The 26,581-nt window shown below is 42.4% G+C and overlaps 3 protein-coding genes across 11 annotated transcripts in view; 2 read left to right on the plus strand and 1 right to left on the minus strand.

Annotated features, from left to right (window-relative positions):
• Nucleotides 1–6,346, plus strand: part of RAB9A (RAB9A, member RAS oncogene family) — a 25,772-nt gene extending 19,426 nt beyond the window's left edge. For 5 of the 6 annotated variants that reach the window (XR_010132597.1, XM_004063808.5, XM_004063809.5 and 2 more), the window contains one exon: nt 269–1,214. Coding sequence is in view for 4 of the 6 variants with exons in the window: in XM_004063808.5 (XP_004063856.1) it covers nt 295–900 (606 nt within the window). In the remaining 2 variants the exon portion in view is untranslated. Of the gene's footprint in view, nt 1–268; nt 1,215–3,146 lie in introns of those variants that run through there. The other variant, XR_008675461.2, reaches the window with a different exon arrangement.
• Nucleotides 3,771–26,126, minus strand: TRAPPC2 (trafficking protein particle complex subunit 2). Of its 2 annotated transcripts, XM_055376018.2 has the most exons (6): nt 26,007–26,126; nt 25,520–25,661; nt 11,376–11,487; nt 8,047–8,195; nt 7,521–7,602; nt 3,771–6,023 (listed from the first exon to the last, which is right to left on the minus strand). In XM_055376018.2, exons 3-6 carry the CDS (start codon nt 11,466–11,468, stop codon nt 5,925–5,927), a joined length of 423 nt encoding a protein of 140 aa, XP_055231993.1. In that variant the 5' UTR covers nt 11,469–11,487; nt 25,520–25,661; nt 26,007–26,126; the 3' UTR covers nt 3,771–5,924. The 2 variants fall into 2 exon arrangements, with proteins under 2 accessions (XP_055231993.1, XP_055231992.1); XM_055376017.1 differs by lacking the exon at nt 25,520–25,661 and having other exon boundaries at nt 26,007–26,123.
• Nucleotides 26,124–26,581, plus strand: part of OFD1 (OFD1 centriole and centriolar satellite protein) — a 34,612-nt gene continuing 34,154 nt past the window's right edge. Inside the window, exon 1 of one of the 3 annotated variants that reach the window (XM_004063815.4) lies at nt 26,124–26,565. In XM_004063815.4, coding sequence (XP_004063863.2) covers nt 26,554–26,565 — 12 coding nt within the window. In that variant the 5' untranslated portion in view covers nt 26,124–26,553. The remainder of the gene's footprint in view (nt 26,566–26,581) is intronic. The other 2 variants (XM_019019447.4, XM_019019446.4) reach the window with 2 other exon arrangements.

Below are 26,581 nucleotides of genomic sequence, written 5' to 3' on the forward strand. Positions count from 1 at the left end.
GCTTTGGGGTCAGACTTGGGCTTGAGTGCCAGCTTCACAGTCAACTGTGACCTGAGAAAGGGGAAGAGTGAGCCCTTCCCAGCTGTTTCAGAGAATAATGGTAGAATAGTAGCCTGCACATGGCCAAGTGCTCAGTAAACAACAAGTCTTATTATTAGGTATTCCCTGGGGCCATATGTTTTATTTCAGCTAAATGCTGATATTCATAGAATCACGTAGAAGAATGTGTAGGTATAAAGGAATGTAATGGTGCCTTTTTATTTTACAGGGTTCTTGAAGCTTTTGAGATTAACAATGGCAGGAAAATCATCACTTTTTAAAGTAATTCTCCTTGGAGATGGTGGAGTTGGGAAGAGTTCACTTATGAACAGATATGTAACTAATAAGTTTGATACCCAGCTCTTCCATACAATAGGTGTGGAATTTTTAAATAAAGATTTGGAAGTGGATGGACATTTTGTTACCATGCAGATTTGGGACACGGCAGGTCAGGAGCGATTCCGAAGCCTGAGGACACCATTTTACAGAGGTTCTGACTGCTGCCTGCTTACTTTTAGTGTCGATGATTCACAAAGCTTCCAGAACTTAAGTAACTGGAAGAAAGAATTCATATATTATGCAGATGTGAAAGAGCCTGAGAGCTTTCCTTTTGTGATTCTGGGTAACAAGATTGACATAAGCGAACGGCAGGTGTCTACAGAAGAAGCCCAAGCTTGGTGCAGGGACAACGGCGACTATCCTTACTTTGAAACAAGTGCAAAAGATGCCACAAATGTGGCAGCAGCCTTTGAGGAAGCGGTTCGAAGAGTTCTTGCTACCGAGGATAGGTCAGATCATTTGATTCAGACAGACACAGTCAATCTTCACCGAAAGCCCAAGCCTAGCTCATCTTGCTGTTGATTGTTAGATTGTTGATGCATTCTAACCAACTCACACATATACACAAAATCAACATGGGGATGGAGAAGAGAATTAGCGTTTGCAGCAGCGTATCATCTACTAATAAAATTAAACTAATGTTGCTGCTTCATTAGTTGGTGGGAGAAGGGACACATCCACTCTTGGAGGAATATATTTACTCAGTAATGGCACCTTACATTTATAAATTGTAACGGTTGTCTAATAACGTTTCTTTAATTTAAATATGTAAGTTGCAGAGCTAATAAATGAAATGACCAAGACTTTAATTATAATAAAAATAAGAAACTTGACTATTCTAGAAGTTATACTTGGATTTTTTCCTGGGAAAATGGAGAACTACTTTTTATATGTGTATGTTTTTATGCAATTAGCATTGTATTCTTGGTTCAGGGAAATACTTTCCTAAAGCAATAATGTTAGATATTAAAGATTAAAATCTAATGTATTTGCAATGCATTGTTAATTTACTTCTTCATTCTCTTCAAAATGATTTAACCATTCCTGTTTTCATTCTACATACTAGAATTACTCTCACTAGTAATTACTCACCATTTGTGTGCCATTCATGCACCCCCACCCCCATAAATCATGTTCCACAGTCTCAGGCGGAGGGTGGGCCCCCAGTGGTACAAGAGTTGCTTCATACAGTCTGTAATACATCCAGCTAAATTCAAGTTGTCTATGAATGGAAAGCCTTTCCATAGATAGAGTTCAGTTTTAAGAAAAAGGCTAACTACTGAACTTGGAGAACAGACAAATGTGCATTTGATAACTGATGTAATAATTACAATGTACTGTGTGGAAGATACAAAATTACAATTCGATTAATGGACTAAATATTTTTGTTACTTTCTTGACCCTTGGGGAAAGTTTCTTTATTGAAGTTAAAACATTCCTTTATAACACAAGACACAAGCTAACTTTATCACTCTCAGAAGAAATACTAAGAAGGATTGTACTTTGTGAGAGGGTAAACGAAGACATCTTTATTCGGCAGTGTATTTACTTAGTGTCTTCTCTATCACTGAACATTTAGTGATTTGCTCTCAAGGAGATTTTTTGTTACAAAAAGACTTGTTGCAATGATCAGACTTGATAAAGCAAATTGTGGTCTTTTGTGGATGAAGTTCATATGCTGTGTGGTTGGTGACTATCTGATTCTATGGAGGCTAACCAAAGCCTAGACTGAGTGTGGATGAGACCCTCAACTGGGGAGTGATGGGGATATCAAAGGACATGCTGGGTGAGGGGAGCTGACTGTCATGTAGGGAGTGAACCACTGCCCCCCACCAGAGATACAGTTCGGTTTTAAGAAAAAAGGCAAGGCCAGGCGCGGTGGCTCACGCCTGCAATCCCAACACTTTCGGAGGCCAAGGCGGGCAGATCACGAGGTCAAGAGGTCGACCATCCTGGACAACATGGTGAATCTGGTCTCTACTAAAAATACAAAAATTAGTTGGGCATCGTGCCTGTAGTCCCAGCTTCTCGGAAGGCTGACGCAGGAGAATCACTTGAACCCGGGAGGCAGAGGTTGCAGTGAGCCGAGATCGCATCACTGCACTCCAGCCTGGTGACAGTGAGACTCCAGCTCAAAAAAAAAAAAAAGCAAACTACTGAACTGGAGAACAGACAGACCTGCATTTGATAACTGATGTAACAATTACAATGTGCTGTGTGGAAGATACAAAATTACAATTCATTAATGGACTAAATGTTTTTATTTTTCACCCTTGGGGAAAGTTTCCTAGTTGAAGTTAAAACATTCCTACTATTACTTGTCTTAGAAGAAAACCTTTTTATATTTCTGTACAAACTTTTCATTTTAATATTATGACACCACCATGCAAGTTCTCACACGATATCTGTGTCTTGTAGAGTAGTAAAGTGTTTGTTAAGTAGAAAAACACACCAGTGTGGTACCCAGTGAAAGGCAGTGTCTGGAGAGTCAGTGGTTTCTGGAACTCTGGACTGTCAACCAGGAAGTGTTGAAGTGACTGAAAAATTAAAGCGCATGGGTAATAGCAGAGACTGAGACGATCTATGTCCATGCCAAAGGAAGCATCCTAGGAAGTTTCTGGCTATGGCAAGATGACAAAAGTCGGTGTACGTTTTATCTGGATCACTTTTGGAGCACTAAAGCAGATAACCAACTTTGTGCTAACATACATGTGCTCAGGAGAGCCTGATTTTAAGACTGACTTCACCCCATTGCTCTTGTGTTCCAGAACCTTCAAGGAACATCACCTACCGGATCCAAGCTTTGCCAGCTTAGCTTTCCTCATGATCAGCTCCTATCTATCAGCTGTCAGTTCCACCCATGTGCCCAAGTGCTCTTCACACCTTCACGCCTGCAATGCTTTCCTGTGCAGCCTACCTTGGAGGTCCCACTCAATGCTCCACTTCCCTTCCAGCTCCTTTGAAGACTCAGTCACACATGAAATTTGGCATTTAACTTTAGTAATATACTCACAAGTGTGTTACTAGTGCCTACCTCACCTTCACCAGCCTGGAGAAAAGGCTATTTTCAGGGTACCACTGTTGTGCAGCTGAGCCAAGTCTTCCTGCTCTCAATCACCCTGCTGCTCTTGGCTGCCCTGCATCACAGCCCTCTGGATGATATGCTCATTGAGGGAGGGGCCAACTATATACAAAAAAATACACGTTTGCTGAAATTACTCCTAGATTTCTAGATGAGTATATAAATTTTTCTGCTCCCAAAGCTCTGGCATCTAGTTTGAGTCAATCTGAGCTCTATAACAGGTGAAGACATCATATTAGTTTGCAGACTATCAATAGGAGAAATAGGACGAAAGCAGCACTTTAAAAATGGATATTAAACTACCACGATCTTGAGCAAACATCTTTATTTAAGAAATCAAATAGGGTAAAAATTATGCAATTTCACACAAGGATACAAGACAAAGCTTAGAATTACTTGCTCAAAAGTGATTCAGAATGGAACAAAATTGTTCAAGTGCTCCCAATTAGCACAGGCTGTATTACTTGCTTTTCAATGGACATTTACTATTTTACATTAAGATCTACTTATCATAGGAACAAAGAGACAATTCCCAGCCCCCTCTGGTGTATCACCTAAAAGGCTGAATACAAATGTTAATGTAATCCAAGCTTTTCTTTGACAACAATACTAAAAATTGCCTTACAATTTTTTAGAAGTACGAGTATCAACAGTTTACTGTCTGAGGGAAAGGAAATATAAGAATATAAAGTGACAGAAGCAACACACTTCACTGTGGCCTGCAACTGCTCCCAGCCTCCTATTTTATAAACATGATTTGGGTTCTCACATTATAGCAGGATCACTATTCCTAGCCTCTGGTGGAAGCAGACATGTGACACTTAGCACTGCACAAGTGTTTCTTTGGCTTCTTGAGTAGTGCTGTGTATACTGCCTATACATTTTTATAACATCTCTAAATGCATAATGTCAGCGTATGTGCTATCACATTTCACTCCCAACTGCAGAATATTTTAATTTTAAATTTATCTACCAAATCTTGACTATGACATTTATTTTTGGGTTGTTACATTAAGATCAACCTATCTGGGCCGGGCACGGTGGCTCACACCTGTAATCCCAGCACTTTGGGAGGCTGAGGCAGGAGAATTGCTTGAAGTCAGGAGGCAGAGGTTACGGTGAAACAACTGCCATTGCACTCCAGCCTGGACAACAGAGCGAAACTCCATCTCAAAAAAAAAAAAAACCCCAAAGATCAACCTATCTGAATTGGGCAAGTCAAAAGCTTATTCCTGGCCGGGCACGGTGGTTCATGCCTGTAATCCTAGCACTTTGAGAGGCTGAGGCGGGTGGATCAACTGAGGTCAGGAGTTTGAAACCAGCCTGGCCAAAATAGCGAAACCCCGTCTCTACTAAAAACACAAAAATTAGCCAGGTGTGGTGGTACATGCCTGTAATCCCAGCTACTCGGGAGGCTGAAGAAGGAGAATTGCTTGAACCCAGGAGGTGGAGGTTGCAGTGAGCCAAGATTGTGCCACTGCACTCCAGCCTGCACAACAGGAGCAAGACTCCATCTCAAAACAAAACAAAACAAAACAAAACAAAAAAAACCCCACAAAAAACCAAAAAGCTTATTCCCAATTTTTAAGTAAAAATATTTCATGGCCGGGCGTGGTGGCTCACGCCTGTAATCCCAGCACTTGCTGAGGTGGGTGGATCACGAGGTCAGGAGTTCAAGACCAGCCTGACCAATATGGTGAAACCCTGTCTCTACTAAAAAATACAAAAATTAGCCAGGTGTGGTGGTGCACGCCTATAATCCCAGCTACTCGGGAGGCTGAAGAAGGAGAATTGCTTGAACCCGGGAGGTGGAGGTTGCAGTGAGCCAAGATCGTGCCACTGCACTACAGCCTGCACAACATGAGCAAGACTCCATCTCAAAAAAAAAAAAAGCAAGCTTATTCCCAATTTTTAAGTAAAAATATTTCATGGTTGGGCACGGTGGCTCACGCCTGTAATCCCAGTACTTTGGGAGGCCAAGGCAGGCAGATCACGAGGTCAGGAGTTCAAGACCAGCCTGACCAATATGGTGAAACCCTGTCTCTACTAAAAATACAAAAATTAGCCGGGCGTGGTGGCACGCGCCTGTAGTCCCAGCTACTTGGAGGCTGAGGCAGGAGAATCGCCTGAACCTGGGACGCGGAGGTTGCAGTGAGCCAAGATTGCGCCACTGCACTCCAGCCTGGCAACAGAGTGAGACTCTGTATCAGAAAAAAAAAAAAAAGATTATTGATAATGAGCTCTTTATAAATAACACTGTTCACAAGGAAATACCAATTGATCTATTGATACGTGACATGAGACAGAATGTACTATTTTTAAATATAAAAGGAATTTCATTAGGTTTAGATAAGCTGAGAATACACAAAAGTTTTCCAGGCTATTTAATCAAGTAACTTACAATGTACACATTCCTGAGTATACACCATTGTGGTGACATCATTTATTCTGGAATTTTCTGCATTCAGCTTAAAAGGTGTTTCTTCCCAAGAAACTGAACTTTTCTGTCAAATGCACTTGATCGAATAGGAGAATTGGGTTCATAAAATGGATTCATTGAAAACTAGGAAAGAAGAAAGTATTAGTGAAGCAAAAAAGCTGACAAATCTTAAGTTTCTGAAAGGAAATCATTTTAAAGTTTTAAATTAAAAACCAAAGACATTCCAAAGTCTAAAGACCACATTTTTAAGTTTTATTGAAAATGCTGCATTGTTAAATACTAACATCCTCTTAAGGAAATTTTTATTTTGGTGTTTTGGTTTTGAGAAGTATCTGTGGCAAAACTAATGGCAGTATGATAAATGTTGCCTGTGTCAGTTAACTTTCAGAATTTACCCTGTGTGTGAAATACTCATATTCATTATAAATAAATGGATTAATATCTATGGCCCTTTGGCTACATAAAACAAAAAAGTCTGCCATGTGCTCAGAGTTCAGAAAAAGCTATTGTGTGGTAATCTTTTAACAATCAGGTTTTTAATACTCTCCTTTAACACAAGACTGCTAAATGATCAGCTTCTCAAATTAGTGTATCATAACGCATGACAGAAAATCATTAAATGGAATCACTAATGAGGAAAGGCATTGCTGATTTTTATACCTTAATCACTTGACATTGTTCATCTTTATAAGAGGGCTAAATATTACTTACTACCTCTGACTAGGAATACTGTTAAATTGTATTACTGTGCTGATATGCAAGAAATTCTGTCCAAATACAGAACTTATTTAAATTATTAAAAACATATGGGCCAGGCATGGTGGCTCACGCCTGTAATCCCAGCACTTTGGGAGGCCGAGGCGGGTGGATCACTTGAGGTCAGGAGTTTGAGACCAGCCTGGCCAACACGGCAAAACCTCGTCTCTACTAAAAATACAAAAATTAGCTGGGTGTGGTAGTGCACACTTGTAGTCCCAGCTACTTGGGAGGCTGAGGCAGGAGAATCGCTTGAACCTGGAAGGCAGAGGTTGCAGTGAGCTGAGATCACGCCACTGCACTCCAGCCTGGGTGACAGAGCAAGACTCTCCAAAACAAAACATACTATTGTTATCACTGCAGTGTAACCATGACGTCCTATTATTATTTTATTTTTCAAAATCAAGAAATGCAAGTGGCGCCATTCTTCTTGAGTGGCTATTTGATCATATAAAAATCACTTCCTGCCAGCTTATGATCTCTATTGCATTGTAACTTATTTGTAAAGTAGATGGAAACATTTTAGATTAAATTATGAAGTAATTTTCCCTTATATAGGCTGCTTCCTTGCTGTCTTTAGGGATCCCTAATAAAATCAGCTATGAGGACAACAAGGTGAAGAATGAAACCAATTTACCTTCACAATCATCTAAAGGTAACTACCATGAAGTTGTGTTCCTAAATACATATTCACCTGGCTGTGAAGACTTACCTGCGGAGGGAGTTGCCAGAGATAGTTCTGATGGGGGAAAGCTAGTCTGAAAGGTAAACTGCAGCCTAAGGGACTTACTTCAATAGGCCAGTTTCCTGACAAAGGTCGAATCCTTTCTCATCAGAATTTAAAAATTATAGAACATACCGTACCTTTATATATAAATCATAAACATCAGTAAAGAAGTTCTTTATTCCATCTTCTTGTCTTATGTCATGAAGCATAATAAACCTCATATGTGAAATAATTAAGGCATAATCTTTCTTAGAAATGAAAAACAAAAAGCAACCAGTTCGTTGATACAGTATTCTGCAAATTAGTCACATGCAGTGTATTTGTGATGGAAAAGTTGAATATATAAACTGGGTTTAAAATTAGCTTAGTTTTATCATAAAGAGAACATAAGCTTTCAAAGTTAGAAAATAACTATAAAATAAAGTAAAATCACCCTTGATATGGTCCAGATAAACTCTTTTTGTGTATGAGACTTAGTTTTAAAATTAGCTATTAAACAAAATGTTTTTCCCCCCTAAAAAAAGAAAAGTAGCCCCATAAATGGAAACTTACATTTTCACCTGACTGTGAAGTCTACAGACTCAGAGCCTGGCATCTATGTTCCATGTTCTTCTGGTTTGTGAGCCCAAACTTTAGTTAGTTACCTTTACTAAGAAGGTAAGGATATGCCCCGCAGTGACAAATGCTGACACAAACCACTCGTTGAACTTGTCCACAGTTTTCAAGTACATGTTGTTCGATAGCCACATGTTCTCATCTACGAGGTCGAGAGCAGCATGAGCTATGAACTGGTTCAGATGACGATGGTCGTCCTAGATGACAGTGTGAGCAACCACAGATTAACATTTCCATATGGCATCGAGAATGCTGACATTTCATTCTGTAAATTCTATAGATGGTTTTCTTGTGGGGAAAAAACAGTTTGCTTTTATACTTTGTTCGTTATTGTCATGAGACTTATAAAAGATCTGTTTTCATATTATATTCTATTTTTAAATTTGATATCTAAATCTCAACAGAAACAGCCAATTAATAAATGCAATGTGTATATAGAGGATTTATACAAAATCATTTACTGAAAATCTTTTTCATATAAATTTTTTTTCATGTTTCAAGAAGGAAGTTACCAAATTCTGTAACCATCTAAACATGTAAAAAAAGGATACTATGTTAAAAAACAAAAAAAACAAGATCCTGTGGAGAAGAGGTGCCATTCACACCAGGCCTCAAGGTCTGGGAAGAAACTGAGAGGGCGGGGCTTCCTGCACAGTGGCACCAGGTAAGCAGTAGAGACAGTTGAAATGGCGCTTGTAACGGCCTGCCAGAGGCCTCTTTCCAGTGCATGGAGCTTACATGACAGCGGGACCTGGGAGTAGTGGGAGGTGATGCTCAGCCCCAGCTGTGAGCAGTCGCCTGTGTCAATAGCAGGACACAGTCCTGTCAGAGCTGGGAGTGTCCTTTTCCTGGGCTGAAATGGCTTAAGTGAACAGAAGGTGGGACTGTCTGACCATAATGTGAAGACGGAATTCAGAACTTGGAATGCAGTCTTACTCCAATGTAGTTCTTTGAAAATACATTTTTTGGCCAGGCGCGGTGGCTTATGCTTGTAATCCTAGCACTTCGGGAGGCTGAGGCAGGTGGTCACCTGAGGTCAGGAGTTCAAGACCAGCCTGTCCAATATGGTGAAATCCCATCTCTACTAATACAAAAATTGGCTGGCTGTGGTGGTGCATGCCTGTAATCCCAGCTACTCGGGAGGCTGAGGCAGGAGAATTGCTTGAACCCGGGAGGCGGAGGCTGCAGTGAGCCGAGATCACGCCATTGCACTTCAGCCTGGGGGACAAGAGCAAAACTCCGTCTCAAAAAAACCCAAGCCATTTTTCAAAGAATACCTGTTATGGGTTGAAGTGTTTCCTCTCTAAAATTCCTTTGTTGAAGTCCTAAGCAACAGTACCTCAGAATGTGGCCTTATATGGAAAGAGGGTTGTTGCAGATGTGGTTAGCTAAGATGAGGTCACATTGGAGTAGGGTGGGCCCCTAATCCAATGGACTGGTGTATTTAGAAAAAGGGAACATTTAGAGATGCACACAGGGAGAAAAATGCCACATGAAGACTGGAGTTATGCTGCCACAAGCCAAAGAACTCCCAGAAGCTGGGAGAGAGGCCTGGACAGACCCTTGTCTTTGTGCCTTCATAGGGAGCATGGCCCCACTGACACCTTGATTTCAGACGGTGGCCCTCAGAACTGAGACAATAAATTTCTGCTGTCCCAAGCCACTCAGTTTTTCGTACTTTGTTACAACAGCCATAGGAAACCAAGACGGCTTCCTTGCCAAGGAGGCTGTTCTCATGCCTGGGCTGGAGGAGGGCGGCCCGTTGCCGTGGAATGCCACGCATAGTTAAAGCATGTTGTACTTCACTCATGTTGCCATGACAAAGCTAAGTGAATCCTTAGAGAAATGGATGTTTTTGTGTCTGGCTCACAGCAGTGTTTTCTTTTACAATGATGATCAATCCTGAAGAATTAGGAGCAAACTGAAAACGCTTTAAGAAAGTGAGTGGTAGCAGGAGAAAGAACTAAAATCAAGTTATGCAACAAAGTATTTTTATGTGTGCTTTGTCCAACACAAGGGCAGTGGAGTGCACAGAAATTACATACAAGTAGCTGCATCGCACAAAGCAGTACTGGCACAGAGATACCTCAAAACAAGTTTTAATGAGTAGTGTTCTCATAATATGAGAAAATAATGTCACAGCTCCACCTCATAGAGAATCCCGTAAACAAATGCCTATCTTATTTTGGTGGCAAGGCCTGAATAGTTGAAAAATACCATATATTATGCATTACAATTAACTTAAAACATCAATTCCTTAAAGGACATTAAAGCTAATTTTTGGAGGTTGGGAGAAACATAGCAAACTTGTCAGCAATTTATTAGAAACAGAAATTGGAAAGAACTGGGCTCTTCTCGTGTCAAAACTCTACAGGTCTGGGCCAGGTGTAGTGGCTCATGTCTGCAATCCCAGCACTTTGGGAGGCCGAGGGCAGGCAGACCACCTGAGGTCAGGAGTTCGAGACCAGCCTGGGCAACATGGCGAAACCCTGTCTCTACTAAAAATACAAAAATTAGCCTGGCACAGTGGTGCGCACCTATAATCCCAGCTACTTGGGAGGCTGATACAGGAGAATTGCTTGAACCCAGGAGGCAGAGGTTGCAGTGAGCTGAGATCGTGTCACTGCACTCTAGTCTGGGCGACAGAGCAAGACTCTGTCTCAAAAAAAATAAATAAATAAGATCCAAATGGTTTTATTTTAAGCATTTGGGATGGTAATCTTTCTTAAAATATATGGTCCATTTCCTTGTCTCAAAAAAAAAAAATACTCTATCGGTCTGAATGGCAATATGTCCTCGAGCTAAGCTTGGTTTTTGGAACCATTCTTGACAAGCAAGTCGGGTGGTATCACCTCTGGTGCTGCTTTTGAGCTTCCTGTGTATGGCCAAGGTGTCACTGGGGAGGGGAGCATACAGGCTCAACCCAGCCAGGAAGTGCTGCAGAAGGCCCCTGAAGTGAGGTGCTGCAGACCCAGTGGCAGCAGGAAGACAGGGAAGTAAGGGTCTTTTCTAACCCAGTAGGTCCTGATGAAAAACATGATTCATGAAAACAGCCTGGACTTTCATGGTATTTCAAGGTGGCAATTCACTACAGGTGAACTATGTTTTTATGTGCTTTAAGCAGCAGCAATTCATGGTGGGTGACATAGTGAACTGAGTATGATGGGAATGCCAGAGCGTCATGCTAGTCTGTGCTGAATTAAAGGATGAATAAACATCTCCAAGGACATACCCTGGCTGGCTTCTATCAGTCTGTGGGCTCCTGAGCAAGCCTCATTTAATTGTGGTGGATTTCAGTTACCTTATCTGTCCAGATCTTCCAGTTCTAAAATCATATTATACCATATCATTACAATAGCATAAAAATTCTTACGTACTTTGGATTCTGCCTTCCCAGCTGGCAAAAACTCCATTTCAAAAACTGGATTATCATGGTGGCCAACAATTACAAAGTAGAAGCTCCCAGACATGGTCTTCAATATATGGCTCCTAATTAAGTGAAAAATAGTACATATTTTTAGTAGTCAATCTTCAAATTAAAAAATGACTAATGGGAAGTGTAGAATTCTTTTTTTAATTTAAACCTGACATTGTAGAGGAAGATGCTACTAAGCTTGGCAGTTTCCAGTATACTAGCGAAGATACGTAGCTTCTGGAATAAACAAATTATGTATCTATGATATGAATCTGTGAATCTAATGTATTTTCATAAGTAAACTGGAAGACCTCTAACATGAAATCACAAAGACAACATTCTCATGATCTGAAAATATGGCTCATTCAGCTCAAGGGGCCCTAAGTGTCTGGTAGAGTAAGCTGGGCTTCATTTGGACTGGACCAGTTAGTAGCAGCACGGACACCTAGAAGGATTAACAGAAGGTGGTGGTAAGTCAAGGACAATACAGAGTAGTGGAAAGACCAAGGAAGTAATTACCTTGCCTTAGAAATTTCCAGGAGGCATCCGTCGGGGTAAGCTAAAACCAACTCTACCTCATGTCACTTACCTAGAAAGGACAGACACTGTATCACTGATTCACAGACTGCGTGTGCTGTATTTGTCTTCTTTCTACTTGAAGTATGTGTGCTATAAATGTAAGTCTTTGCAAATCTAAGAGCCTATGATATGCCTCTTTATACACCAATTTATAAGAAAGGAAGAGTTTTGTATTCTAGAAAAGATGGAAGAAATAATCCATAAAGGAAGACATTCTGAGGCACTGAAAGATCTTGGAACTAAGTTTAACATGTTGGGCCCGGTGCAGTGGCTCACGCCTGTAATCCCAGCACTTTGGAGGGCTGAGACGGGCAGATTGCTTCAGCCCAGGAGTTCGAGACCAGCCTGGGCAACATGGTGAAACTCCATCTCTACATGAAATACAAAAATTAGCCAGGCATGGTGGTATGTGCCTGTAGTCCCAGCTACTCAGGAGGCTGACGCAGGAGGATCACCTGAGCCCAGGGAGGTCAAGGCTGCAGTGAACCAAGATCGCACCACTGCACTCCAGTCTAAGTGACAAAATGAGACCCTGTCTCAAAAAAAAAAAAAAAAAAACAGATTGGCAGAAGAGATGAAACTACGAGAAACTGGGGAAAAAAATATAAGTGATTCCATGGCTTTTAGCACAGATAATTGAAATCTAGATGAATGATGGATGGGTGGGGGCATGGATGGATTTACCCCAAGGTAACCCCACGGTGTGTATTTTTAACACAAGGACTTTGGAGTCAAAGTTAGGTCCAGGTCTAGCTCTGCTACTTACTGGCAGTGTGACCACAGGCAGTCCTTAACTTCCTAATGTCAGTTTTCTCATCTGTTAAATAGTGCTAACACTGTAGCACCTTATGGTGCACTTATGAGGATCACACAATCTAATGCATGTAAAGTACCCAGTACAGTGTCTGACCCACAGTACATGCTCAATTAATGTTATGTGGAATAACATGGGAGACCGTATGCACACTGGGATGTGGTGACTAGTAACTTCTCAACACGGAGTGGAAATCAAGTAAACCAGGAGTTACAGTCAGTCTCCTAGAACATACATTTGAGATGTGTTAGAAGCCAAGACTTAGCAAGCCTCATTGGGCCTCCTGCTGATTCACACAGAACACACAATGAAATCAGAAGAAATCTGATATGTACTTGCTAATGAATGACACATTTTATAAAGGAAATCAAGGCACAGCTGGCACTTTTAACTCTAGAATTGGAAGGCCATGACTATGGAAGAAAAGGCAGATCAGAGACTCCTGGCATGATGACGTAGGATTTAAAATGCTATTTGGGGCACGGGTGGAGGGGTGGGGGACTATAGACTGCAGGCCAAATCTAGCCTTGCCCATCCTTTTGCGGCCATCTAAGGCTGCTCTCACGCTTCAATGGCAGAGTTAAGCACCTGTGACACAGACCAGCTGTCCCACAAAGCCAACAATATTTACTATCTGGCCCTTTAAAGAAAATGTTTGCCCCTGTTTTAGGGGAAAGATAAGAAAAAGGTCCAAACAGAAAAAGTGGATAACAAAGACAAGCTGGAATGATAAAAAAGCTATGCAAAACTAGAAGAACTGGCAATAATTCTCCAAAGTGAAGGGAAGAAGGATAGGGAGTTGAAATTTGAACAAAGTAAACAATGATATCATGAATTCTTGCTGGACTAGATTTCAGAGCTGGAGTTTGCCAAGGGAAGGGCTTCTTACTTTCTTCAGCACATTTAAGCAGCAGCAAAAAAAAAAAAAAAAAAAAAAAAGCAGCAGCAGAGGGAAATATATGTACATATATGTATAAGCAAGATAACATGCATCCCCACACTCACCCCTATATGGAAAGCCACGAATGGGCAAGCAGCATGGCGCTAAGTCAGCAGGAAGACAGAAAGGGAACTCAAAGACCGACTGCATGAGGATGCTGTTACCAACTACCCAGCTGCGCAAAAGATGAGACAGAGCTTTCTTTATATACATTCCATGCTTGACTTCAGCTGCCAATTATTTGATTTTGTAAACAGCTGAAGAAGCAAGAAGGGCTGTAGCTTTTCATTCAGTTCTGCCAAGGAAAAACTGACAGGTGAAGTGGAAGAACTGAAAACCCTGGGAGAAAATGACCTCATTGTCTCGGGAGGGGAACAGCTGCAAACACTTAGCAAATACTTGAGGGTATGGAGCAAAGGTAAGACACATGCTAGGATTCTGCGCTGTCCAATCTATGGAACTTTCTGCGAGGACAGAAATGTTCTACACCTGTGTTGTCCAATATGTGAGCTAGTGTGCATTAGAAATGTGGCTAGTGTAGGCCAGGCGCGGTGGCTCACGCCTGTAATCCCAGCACTTTGGGAGGCCGAGGCAGGCGGATCACGAGGTCAGGAGATCGAGACCATCCTGGCTAACATGGTGAAACCCCGTCTCTACTAAAAATACAAAAAATTAGTCAGGTGTGGTGGTGGGCACCTGTAGTCCCAGCTACTCGGGAGGCTGAGGCAGAAGAATGGTGTGAACCCAGGAGGCGGAGCTTGCAGTGAGCCAAGATCGTGCCACTGCACACTCCAGCCTGGTGACAGAGCGAGACTCCATCTCAAAAAAAAAAAAAAAAAAAAATGTGGCTAGTGAGAATGTAGAACTGAATTTTAATTAAACATAAATAGCCATATGTGGCTAGTGGCCACAGTACTAGACAGCACAGGTCTAGATCAATGATTCCAAACTAGTGGCACAATCTTAGCGCACTGCAACCTCCGCCTCCCAGGTTCAGGAGATTCTCCCGCCTCAGCCTCTTGAGTAGCCAGGAGTATAGGCATGTGCCACCATGCCCGGCTAATTTTTGTATTTTTAGTAGAGACGGGGATTCACCGTGTTGGCCAGGCTGGTCTCACACTCCTGGCCTCAAGTGATCTGCCCACCTTGGCCTCCCAAAGTGCTGGGATTACAGGCATGAGCCACCATGCCCAGCCTGATTCCAAACGTTTTATAAAAGTTCTGTGACTTCCTCCACCTTCCCTTCACCAACAAAAACAAGTATTACTTAGAATTCCAATATATAATACAGATAAAGCAACTGCCATTACTGAATTACCTGCGTTGACATGACTGTGTATGTATGGTCTGCTCGATTTTCCCATCGCCTTAAATAGGGGCCTTTGAAGCATCTCCAAGAGAGGCTTGGCCCAGAGGTGTTGAGGAGGTAGCTACACAGAATTTGGGAATAGATTAAACTGGGAAATTGAGGACAAGAGGAGAATCTAGGATGGTTTCCATATGTCTAGCTGAGGTGAACAAGCAGAACAGTGGCCCCTCTCCTAAGATGTCCACATCCTAATCTCTGCAACTTGTGAGTATGTTAGGGCCCACGGCAAAGAGGAATTAAGGTTGCTCATCAGCTGACCTTAAGATAGGAACATTGTCCTGGATCATCCAGGTGGACCCAATGTCATGACAAGGGCCTTAAAAGTAGAATAGGGAAGCAAAAGAGGAAAGTCAGGGGGAAGTGACAGAAGAATGGTCACAGCAATGTGATCTTGACAGCTTTGAAAATGAAGGAAGGGGCCACAGCCAAGGAATGCAGGAGGCCCCTAGAAGCTGGAAAGTACAAGGAAACAGATTCTTGTTTGGCTCTCAAGTGAGAGCCAGGACTCTCACTTGTGGTGGAAACAGCAGCTGTCTTCAGTGGCTAGGGAAACCTGGGCTTTTGAGAAGGAGAAGACTAAAGAAATAAACTTGGTGATACAAAGAGCTCTCTGACTACCTTAAATTTAAAGAGGCCACATGGAAGATGTAAGAAGTAGGACACTAACTAGTAATGAACATAAAAACGGGACCAGAAATCAGTGAGGCTAGCATCAGAAGGGCAAAGGCCTACAATGAGTTGAAGTGTGTGATATATATTAAAAAAAAAAAAAAAAGAGGCTTTTTAGGCTACGATCAGGAAAAAGCAAGGGAGAAGGGTCAACTGCTTCAAGCGCTTGCTACACACTGAAATAATGGCGGATGCTGATCTGTTTAACTTCCATTTTCTCTGTTAAATGACTTTTCAAATAGCAAGCATGGAAGAAACAAGGTTAGGCAGGCTGCGAACCTCAAGATAGGTATATTAAGAAAACGTCTAGGGATCCGTTCTAAGATGGCCAAATAGGAACACCTCCGGCCTGCAGCTCCCAGCGTGATCAACGCAGAAGATGGGTGATTTCTGCGTTTCCAACTGAGGTACCTGGTTCATCTCATTGGGACTGGTTGGACAGTGGGTGCAGCCCATGGAGGGCGAGCTGAAGCAGGGCAGGGCGTCGCCTCACCCAGAAAGTGCAAGGGGTCAGGGGATTTCCCTCTCCTAGCCAAGGGAAGCCATGACAGACTGTACCTGGAAAAATGGGATACTCCCACCCAAATACTGTGCTTTTCCCAAGGTCTTAGCAACCGGCAGACAAGGAGATTCTCTCCCATGCCTGGCTCGGCAGGTCCCACGCCCACGGAGCCTTGCTCACTGCTAGCGCAGCAGTCTGAGATTGAACTGTGAGGCAGCAGCCTGGCTGGGGGAGGGGTGTCTGCCATTGCTGAGGCTTCAGTAGGTAAACAAGTGGCCAGGAAGCTCGAACTGGGCAGAGCCCGCTGCAGCTCAGCAAAGCCTACTGCCTCTAGACTCCACCTCTCTGGGCAGGGCTTAGCTGAACAAAAGGCAGCAGACAACTTCTGCAGACTTAAACATCCCTGTCTGACAGCTCTGAAGAGAGCAGTGGTTCCCCCAACGTGGTGCTTGAGCTCTGAGAACGGACAGACTGCCTCCTCAAGGGGGTCCCTGACCCCCGTATGGCCTAACTGGGAGACACCTCCCAGTAGGGGCTGACAGACACCTCATATAGGCGGGTGCCCCTCTGGGATGAAGCTTCCAGAGGAAGGATCAGGCAGCAATATTTGCTGTTCTGCAGCCTCTGCTGGTGATACCCAGGCAAACGGGGTCTGGAGTGGACCGCCAGCAAACTCCAACAGACCTGCAGCTGAGGGACCTGACTGTTAGAAGGAAAACTAACAAACAGAAAGGAATAGCATCAACATCAACAAAAACGACATCTACACCAAAACCCCATCTGTAGGTCACCAACATCAAAGACCAAAGGCAGATAAAACCACAAAGATGGGGAGAAACCAGAACAGAAAAGCTGAAAATTCTAAAAATGAGAGCGCCTCTTCTCCTCCAAAGGATTGCAGCTCCTCGCCAGCAATGGAACAAAGCTGGACGGAGAATGACTTTGACGAGTTGACAGAATTAGGCTTCAGAAGGTCGGTAATAACAAACTTCTCTGAGCTAAAGGAGCATGTTTGAACCCATCTCAAGGAAGCTAAAAACCTTGAAAAAAGATTAGAGGAATGGCTAACTAGAATAAACAGTGTAGAGAAGACCTTAAATGACCTGAGGGAGCTAAAAACCATGGCACAAGAACTTCATGATGCATACACAAACTTCAATAGCTGATTTGATCAAGTAGAAGAAAGGGTATCAGTGATTGAAGATCAAATTAATGAAATAAAGCGAGAAAACAAGGTTAGAGAAAAAAGAATAAAAAGAAACGAACAAAGCCTCCAAGAAATATGGGACTATGTGAAAAGACCAAATCTACGTTTGACTGGTGTACCTGAAAGTGATGGGGAGAATGGAACCAAGTTGGAAAACACTCTTCAGGATATTATCCAGGAGAACTTCCCCAACCTAGCAAGGCAGGCCAACATTCAAATTCAGGAAATACAGAGAATACCACAAAGATACTCCTCGAGAAGAGCAACCCCAAGACACATAATTGTCAGATTCACCAAGGTTGAAATGGAGGAAAAAAATGTTAAGGGCAGCAGAGAGAAAGGTCGGGTTACCCACAAAGGGAAGCCCATCAGACTAACAGCAGATCTCTCAGCAGAAACTCTACAAGCCAGAAGAGAGTGGGGGCCAATATTCAGCATTCTTAAAAGAATTTTCAACCCAGAATTTCATATCCAGCCAAACTAAGCTTCATAAGTGAAAGAGAAATAAAATCCTTTACAGACAAGGAAATGATGAGAGATTTTGTCACCACAAGGCCTGCCTTACAAGAGCTCCTGAAGGAAGCACTAAACATAGAAAGAAACAACCAGTACCAGCCACTGCAAAAACAGGCCAAATTGTAAAAGACCATCGATGCTATGAAGAAACTGCATCAGTTAACAGGCAAAATAACCAGCGAACATCATAATGACAGGATCAAATTCACACATAACAATATTAACCTTAAATGTAAATCGGCTAAATGCTCCAATTAAAAGACACAGACTGGCAAACTGGATAAAGAATCAAGACCCATCAGTGTGCTGTATTCAGGAAACCCATCTGACGTGCAAAGACACACATAGGCTCAAAATAAAGGGATGGAGGAAGATCTACCAAGCAAATGGAAAGCACAAAAAAGCAGGGGTTGCAATCTTGGTTTCTGATAAAACAGACTTTAAACCAGCAAAGATCAAAAGAGACAAAGAAGGCCATTACAAAATGGTAAAGGGATCAATTCAACAAGAAGAGCTAACTATCCTAAATATATATGCACCCAATACAGGAGCACCTAGATTCATAAAGCAAGTCCTTAGAGACCTACAAAGAGACTTAGACTCCCACACAATAATAATGGGAGACTTTTAACACCCCACTGTCAATATCAGATCAACAAGACAGGTTAACAAGGATATCCAGGACTTGAACTCAGCTCTGCACCAAGTGGACCTAATAGACATCTACAGAACTCTCCACCCCAAATCAACAGAATATACATTCTTCTCAGCACCACATCGCACTTATTCTAAAATTGACTACATAATTGGAAGTAAAGCACTCCAGCAAATGTAAAAGAACACAAATCACAAAAAACTGTCTCTCAGACCACAGTGCAATCAAATTAGAACTCAGGATTTAAAAACTCACTCAAAACTGCTCAACTAAATGGAAATTGAACAACTTGCTCCTGAATGACTACTGGGTAAATAATGAAATGAAGGCAGAAATAAAGATGTTCTCTGAAACCAAAGAAAACAAAGACACAAAGTATCAGAATCTCTGGGACACATTTAAAGCAGTGTGTAGAGGGAAATTTATAGCACTAAATGCCCACAACAGAAAGCAGGAAAGATTTAAAATCGACACCCTAACATCGCAATTAAAAGAACTAGAGAAGCAAGAGCAAACAAATTCAAAAGCTAGCAGAAGACAAGAAATAACTAAGATCAGAGCAGAACTGAAAGAGATAAAGACACGAAAAACCCTTTAAAAAAATCAATGAATCCAGGAGCTGGTTTTTTCAAAAGATCAACAAAATTGATAGACCACTAGCAAGACTAATAAAGAAGAAAATAGAGAAGAATCAGATAGATGCAATAAAAAATGATAAAGGGGATATCACCACCGATCCCACAGAAATACAAACTACCATCAGAGAATACTATAAACACCTCTACGCAAATAAACTGGAAAATCTAGAAGAAATGGATAAATTCCTGGACACATACAATCTCCCAAGACTAAACCAGGAAGAAGTTGAATCCCTAAATAGACCAATAACAGGTTCTGAAATCGAGGCAATAATTAATAGCTTACCAACCAAAAAAAGTCCAGGACCGGACGGATTCACATCCGAATTCTACCAGAGGTACAAAGAGGAGCTGGTACCATTCCTTCTGAAACTATTCCAATCAACAGAAAAAGAGGGAATCCTCCCTAACTCATTTTATGAAGCCAACATCATCCTGATACCAAAGCCTAGCAGAGACACAATAAAAAAAGAGAATTTTAGACCAATATCCTTGATGAACATTGATGCGAAAATCCTCAATAAAATACTGGCAAACCGAATCCAGTAGTACATCAAAAAGCTTATCCACCATGATCAGGTCAGCTTCACCCCTGGGATGCAAGGCTGGTTCAACATATGCAAATCAATAAACATAATCCATCACATAAACAGAACCAACGACAAAATCCACATGATTATCTCAATAGATGCAGAAAAGGCCTTTGACAAAATTCAATAGCCCTTCATGTTAAAAACTCTCAATAAACTAGGAATTGATGGAACATATCTCAAAATAATAAGAGCTATTTATGACAAACCCACAGCCAATATCATACTGAATGGGCAAAAACTGGAAGCATTCCCTTTGAAAACTGGCACAAGACAAGGATGCCCTCTCTCACCACTCCTATTCAACACAGTGTTGGAAGTTCTGGCCAGGACAATCAGGCAAGAGAAAGAAATAAAGGGTATTCAATTAGGAAAAGAGGAAGTCAAATTGTCCCTGTTTGCAGATGACATGATTGTAAATTTAGAAAACCCCATGGTCTCAGTCCAAAATCTCCTTAAGTTGATAAGCAGCTTCAGCAAAGTCACAGGATACAAAATCAATATGCAAAAATCACGAGCATTCCTATACACCAATAATAGACAGAGAGCCAAAGCATGGGTGAACTCCCATTCACAATTGCTACAAGGAGAATAAAATACCTAGGAATCCAACTTACAAGGGACGTGAAGGACCTCTTCAAGGAGAACTACAAACCACTGCTCAGTGAAATAAAAGGGGATACAAACAAATGGAAGAACATTCCATGTTCATGGATAGGAAGAATCAATATCATGAAAATGGCCATACTGCCCAAGGGTAATTTATAGATTCACTGCCATCCCCATCAAGCTACCAATGACTTTCTTCACAGAATTGAAAAAAACTACTTTAAAGTTCATATGGAACCAAAAAAGAGCCCACATTGCCAAGACAATCCTCAGCCAAAAGAAGAAAGGTGGAGGCATCACGCTACCTGACTTCAAACTATACTACAAGGCTACAGTAACCAAAACAGCATGGTACTGGTACCGAAACAGATATATAGACCAATGGAACAGAACAGAGGCCTCAGAAATAACACTACACATCTACAACTATCTGATCTTTGACAAACCTGACAAAAAAAAGAAATGGGGAAAGGATTCCCTATTTAATAAATGGTGCTGGGAAAACTGGCTAGCCATATGTAGAAACCTGAAACTGGATCCCTTCCTTATACCTTATACAAAAATTAATTCAAGATGGATTAAAGACTTAAATGTTAGGGCTGGGCACGGTGGCTCAAGCCTGTAATCCCGGCACTTGGGGAGGCTGAGGTGGTCATATCACCTGAGGTAGGGAGTTCAAGATCAGCCTGACCAACATGGAGAAACCCCGTCTCTACTAAAAATACAAACTTAGCCGGGCGTGGTGGCACATGCTTGTAATCCCTGCTACTCGGGAGGCAGAGGCAGAAGAATTGCTTGAATCCAAGAGGTGGAGGTTGCAGTGAGTCAAGATTGCACCATTGCACTCCAGCCTGGGCAACAAGAGTGAAACTTCGTCTCAAAAAACAAACAACAAACAAAAAAAAGACTTAAATGTTAGACCTAAAACCATAAAAACTCTAGAGGAAAACCTAGGCAATACCATTCAGGACACAGGCATGGGCAACGACTTCATGACTAAAACATCAAAAGCAATGACAACAAAAGCCAAAATAGACAGATGGGATCTAATTAAACTAAAGAGCTTCTGCACGGCAAAAGAAACTACCATCAGAGTGAACAGGCAACCTACAGAATGGGAGAAAATGTTTGCAATCTACCCATCTGACGAAGGGCTAATATCCAGAATCTACAAAGAACTCAAACAAATTTATAAAAAAAAAAAACCCATCAAAAAGTGGGCAAAGGATATGAACAGAGACTTCTCAAAAGAAGACATCTATGCAGCCAACAGACACATGAAAAAAATGCTCATCACTGGTCATTAGAGAAATGCAAATCAAAACCACAAAGAGATACCATCTCACGCCAGTTAGAATGGCAATCATTAAAAAGTCAGGAAATAACAGATGCTGGAGAGGATGTGGAGAAATAGGAACACTTTTACACTGTTGGTGGGAGTGTAAATTAGTTCAATCATTGTGGAAGACTGTGTGGCGATTCCTCAAGGATCTAGAGGTAGAAATACCATTTGACCCAGCAAACTCATTGCTGGGTATATACCCAAAGGATTACAAATCATGCTACAATAAAGACACATGCACACGTATGTTTATTGTGGCACTATTCACAATAGCAAAGACTTGGAATGAACCCAAATGTCCATCAATGATAGACTGGATTAGGAAAATGTGGCACATATACACCATGGAATACTATGCAGCCATAAAAAAGGATGAGTTCATGTCCTTTGTAGGGACATGGATGAAGCTGGAAACCATCATTCTGACCAAACTATCACAAGGACAGAAAAGCAAACACTGCATGTTCTCACTCATAGGTGGGAATTGAACAATGAGATCACTTGGACACAGGGCAGGGAATATCACACACTGGGGCCTGTCAGGGGGTGGGGGGCTGGGGGAGGGATAGCATTAGGAGGAATACCTAATGTAAATGATGAGTTAATGGGTGCAGCAAACCAACATGGCACATGTATACCTATGTATCAAACCTGCATGTTGTGCACATGTACCCTAGAACTTAAAAGTATAACTAAAAAAAAAAAGAAAACATCTAGACATTTCAATAAATCCAAGTCATCAGGTCCTGACAAATTATATACCTTGGATTAACAAAAGTGATTGCATAACTGCTGATCAGTGACATTTGAGAAATTGCAAGAAAAATGCCATATCATCCGCTAGGTTAAATGCTATTCCTATTTTCAGAAACAGGAAAAAGGCTTATCTCCTAGTCTATAACAGGGTACATTCAGAGCGACTAGAACACCAACAGAAACGTGTATTAAATGTTTATTTTCAGTCAGATGCCATGCCAGGCACTTTTATTATACATTAACTCATTTAACGTGAATCCCTAGATAAAAACAGATTATTCATTCATATACTCCTGGTTGTACTAGAACAAGTCATACCAAATTTACATTTTTTGTTTCTGAAGGGAGATACAGTAGGTAAACAGAAAGTCATTTTACGAAATATTTTGGTATCTACCTAAGAACAAACTGGAGTCCTGGAGCCTGAGTGAAAATACAGTCTTGCTAGAATGTTGCCCTCCATGAGAGCAGATACACCATTCGTCTCATTCACTATGGTATCCCTAGAGCTACAACAGTGCCAGGGACCCAAAAAGCACTCATTATTTGCTGAATGAGGGATGGCTTATAGCCGACTTGAGTGTCAATACTCGGAGAACATTGGGTGCTCCGTGTCAATTTATGGCACAGGGTCTCTAGTAAGGCTTTGAGGTTGACCTTAACCTAGTCTAGCTCAGTATTTGAATCAATAACTTGAATGAAGATAACTTATCACATTCAAAGATAACACCAAGGGCAGCTAACTTATTAGAAGGCAGAAGTTAGGATTAAAAAAGATCTCCATGGCTAGGAGAGTAAGGTGAAATTAACAAGATAGAAGTTAAGAGGATAAGAAAGCAAGCCCTGTACTTGGGCTTAAAAATCAACTGTACAAAAGGACAAGGGAAACCTAGATTAAGAACAGTTCATCTACATCAACCCAAAAGTTCTGCAAGCTCAGTAAGAGGCAAAAGTCTGATAGGTTTGTCAAAAAAGCTAATCAATTCTAGGTGGCATTAAGAGCAAGGTCAGGGAGAATGCTGATGTCCTCTTCAATAATATTATCATCTTTGGGGAAGGTACTCAGTTCTGGGAATCATATTGTAAAAGGATCAATAACTCTGTGTGTTACAGGGGAAGGGAGGGCAGGATCTAGGCTAGGAAATGCTCTGGAAACCAGACAAGAGCAACTGAAGTAACAGAGGATGTTTAAACGGAGTAGGGGAGGCCTTTTTGGGGTGGAAAGGGAGTGGGGTACAGCACAGTACTATCTTTAAATACGATAAGCTATCTAATGAAAAAGGGACTTGGCTAGGGATGGCAAATGAGTTTCCTTTCATAAGCGAATTCTAATCAACTGGTAGTGACTGCCAGGAACTGGCGCTGAGAAAGATTCTGAGACTAAATGTGGTCACCAGGAAAGAATGCTGTGATCAGTTATCCATGTCTGCTATGAATTTGGGGAAGTGCAGTACCTACAGGAGGGGCAAGTATTTGCTGACTCTGGACTACACTGACTTATTCCAAACCGTTCCATAGGCCAAGCCCAGGGCTGCTCATTTGAAGTCACTGGGAAACTAGAAACTAAGGGGTGGGTGGAACACCAACAGTGCCAGAGTGGGAGGATGCTCAGTGAACTTGGAAGTCTCTTCTCTTAAGTTGTAGACAAATGCAAGATAAAACTCATGGACTCCAGTTCCAAAGACATCCATTTTTGTAGCAAGCCTTTTTACAACCTCTATAGAAGAGCTTCTAGAAAAACTGCCCTGTGCTCGCGAGAGCAGTGATTTCAGTTGTTCCATAAACCTGGGGTCATGAGACTAAACTGGTATGGCATGGGACATGTCTATTACAATGAGGAGGGGCAGTAGGAATACTACTGATAGGTCTTTAATGTGACATTTTTCTATTAATATTATAAGCAATTCTCCCTCCCCTAGAAGTTATGGTAGTTTTTGGAGAACATTTTATCTAATTATATTCATGTATTCAACTGTGGGACCAAAGGTGGAGGTGGGAGTAAGGGGGTCTTCAGGAACATTTTTTTTTTTTTAAACAGTGGACAAGTGATTCTACTTAACAACATTTACAACATATCAACATCTTTTTAGAACACTGTTTTGATCATTCCACTCAAAAGCCTTTGATGCATCTCAGCTACAGGATCATGTACTAGTATTCAAGATTCCCACATTGCTCCACGTGTCTTTTCTCAGCCCTATTGTTCCACCTCTGCTAGCGTTGACTCGTTTACTTATTTTTTCTCCCAAATTCACTTTGACTGTATCGAGTTCAGAGCTACTATCATTTCTCTCTTCATGCCTGGAATGTTCTCCTTTATTCTGTCTGCAACCACTACCCATCCTTTAAAATCCAACTAAGCCTCTCCTCCTTTTCCATTGTTTCCAACAAAAACCTACAGGTTCTCCACCTCCTATGAAGTCCTGTCACTCTTACTGCCTCTTAAATACTTTAAGTTTTTCACAGCCAGAGATCAAAACTCATCGTACTCATCTTCAATGCTGTACACAAAGCTGACATCCAATTCTGTCCTCACGGGACTTAGATACCATATAAGGCTTATATTCCCAGCACACAACTCTGGAGTCAGGCTAGATTCCTCACTGCCCACAAGAAGGTCGTGGCTTTTTTTTTTCCTTTAATGATTCCTTTGCTCATTTTTCCCCTTCCTGTGATGTTCTCCTTTTTGCTCACCACCCGAATCCTACCCATCAAGGCCCCGATAAAGACACACTTTTTCCACAGAGATGATCTGGATCACTTCCATCTTCAACCACCTCCCCTTTAAACTCTTTATCCAGTCTACAATGTATCTTAGTTCTTGTTCAATTCTCTGGCTGTAACATTTTCATTATTGCTTCTGAGAGGTTTGGTTCCTTTCCTTTCCAATTACGTTTAAGCATCATGAGGACTGGCTCACCTTTACCTCACAGCACACAATGGTTGGTACTCTAAAACGTTTAGCTCTGTGGATCTCAACCCAGAGCGATCTTGCTTCCAAGAGGACATCTGGCAATATCTGGAGACATCTTTGGTTGTCACACTTGGGGGAGAAGGTGATACTGACAAAATAGAGAGCAAGGATACAGCTAAACCTACAATGCACAGGACAGCCTCCCAAAACAAAGAATCTTCCGGCTCCAAAAGGCAACAGTGCAGCCGTTAAGAAACCCTGGGTTAGCTGAATGACCCAGTGAACCGCGAAACCACAGCCCCCGAGAGGGCGGACGTCTGCAGGTGGAAGGGCTGCGCGGATGAGCCAGCGGAGGGCTGGCAGGTCCGGCCCGGCCACCCCGGGGAGGGGTGGAGGTACAGGACCAACATCCGCGTCCCGCAGGGGCTACGAAGTCCTCCAGGGACTCAAAACACCCGCCCCCCCCCCCCCCCGCACTTGCTCCATTCCCTACCTGCAGTGGGAGGCCGACAACGGAAACGCAATGTCAGTTTCCGCGGAAGAGACCCGGGCCCCGAACCTGTACCCAGAACGCCGAAGCAGTTCTCGCGATACCCTGGGATGTGCTCTCGCGATACGTAGGTGGAGCTTCCCGCCGGTGCTGGGCAACCAAGCTCATGCGCCGTAGCTCTTCAGCGCGCGAAGGCTATATTTAGCAGGTTTCCGGAAGTTGCAGAACGGGCTGTGAGGCGGTTCTGCCTCGCTGCGTTCAGTCCCTAGTGTCTGGGTCCCCGCCCTCCAGCCGCCTTTGAGTCGTGCCTGGGACCTCGCCCTTGCCTCAGAACCGCGAAGAAAGGAAGCTCGCGTGTTTGCTAGAAAACCTAGTTGGGAGTGCGAGGCAGAGAACGTTCAGCACCTTTGTTCCTCCCGAACCCTCGGGACAGAGGCAGGGTTCTGAGGGCAGGGATTCCCCCTCGTCTTGGCCCCACAGCCCGGGCTGGGCACTAAACTCGGGCCGCGGCGGGGCGAGCGAGGCGGGCTCCGGAGGGAGCTGACGCCTGATGATGGCGCAGGTAGACACACCTGCCC

Source organism: Gorilla gorilla, chromosome X (genome assembly GCF_029281585.2).
Source record: "Gorilla gorilla gorilla isolate KB3781 chromosome X, NHGRI_mGorGor1-v2.1_pri, whole genome shotgun sequence".
Lineage (NCBI taxonomy): Eukaryota > Metazoa > Chordata > Mammalia > Primates > Hominidae > Gorilla > Gorilla gorilla.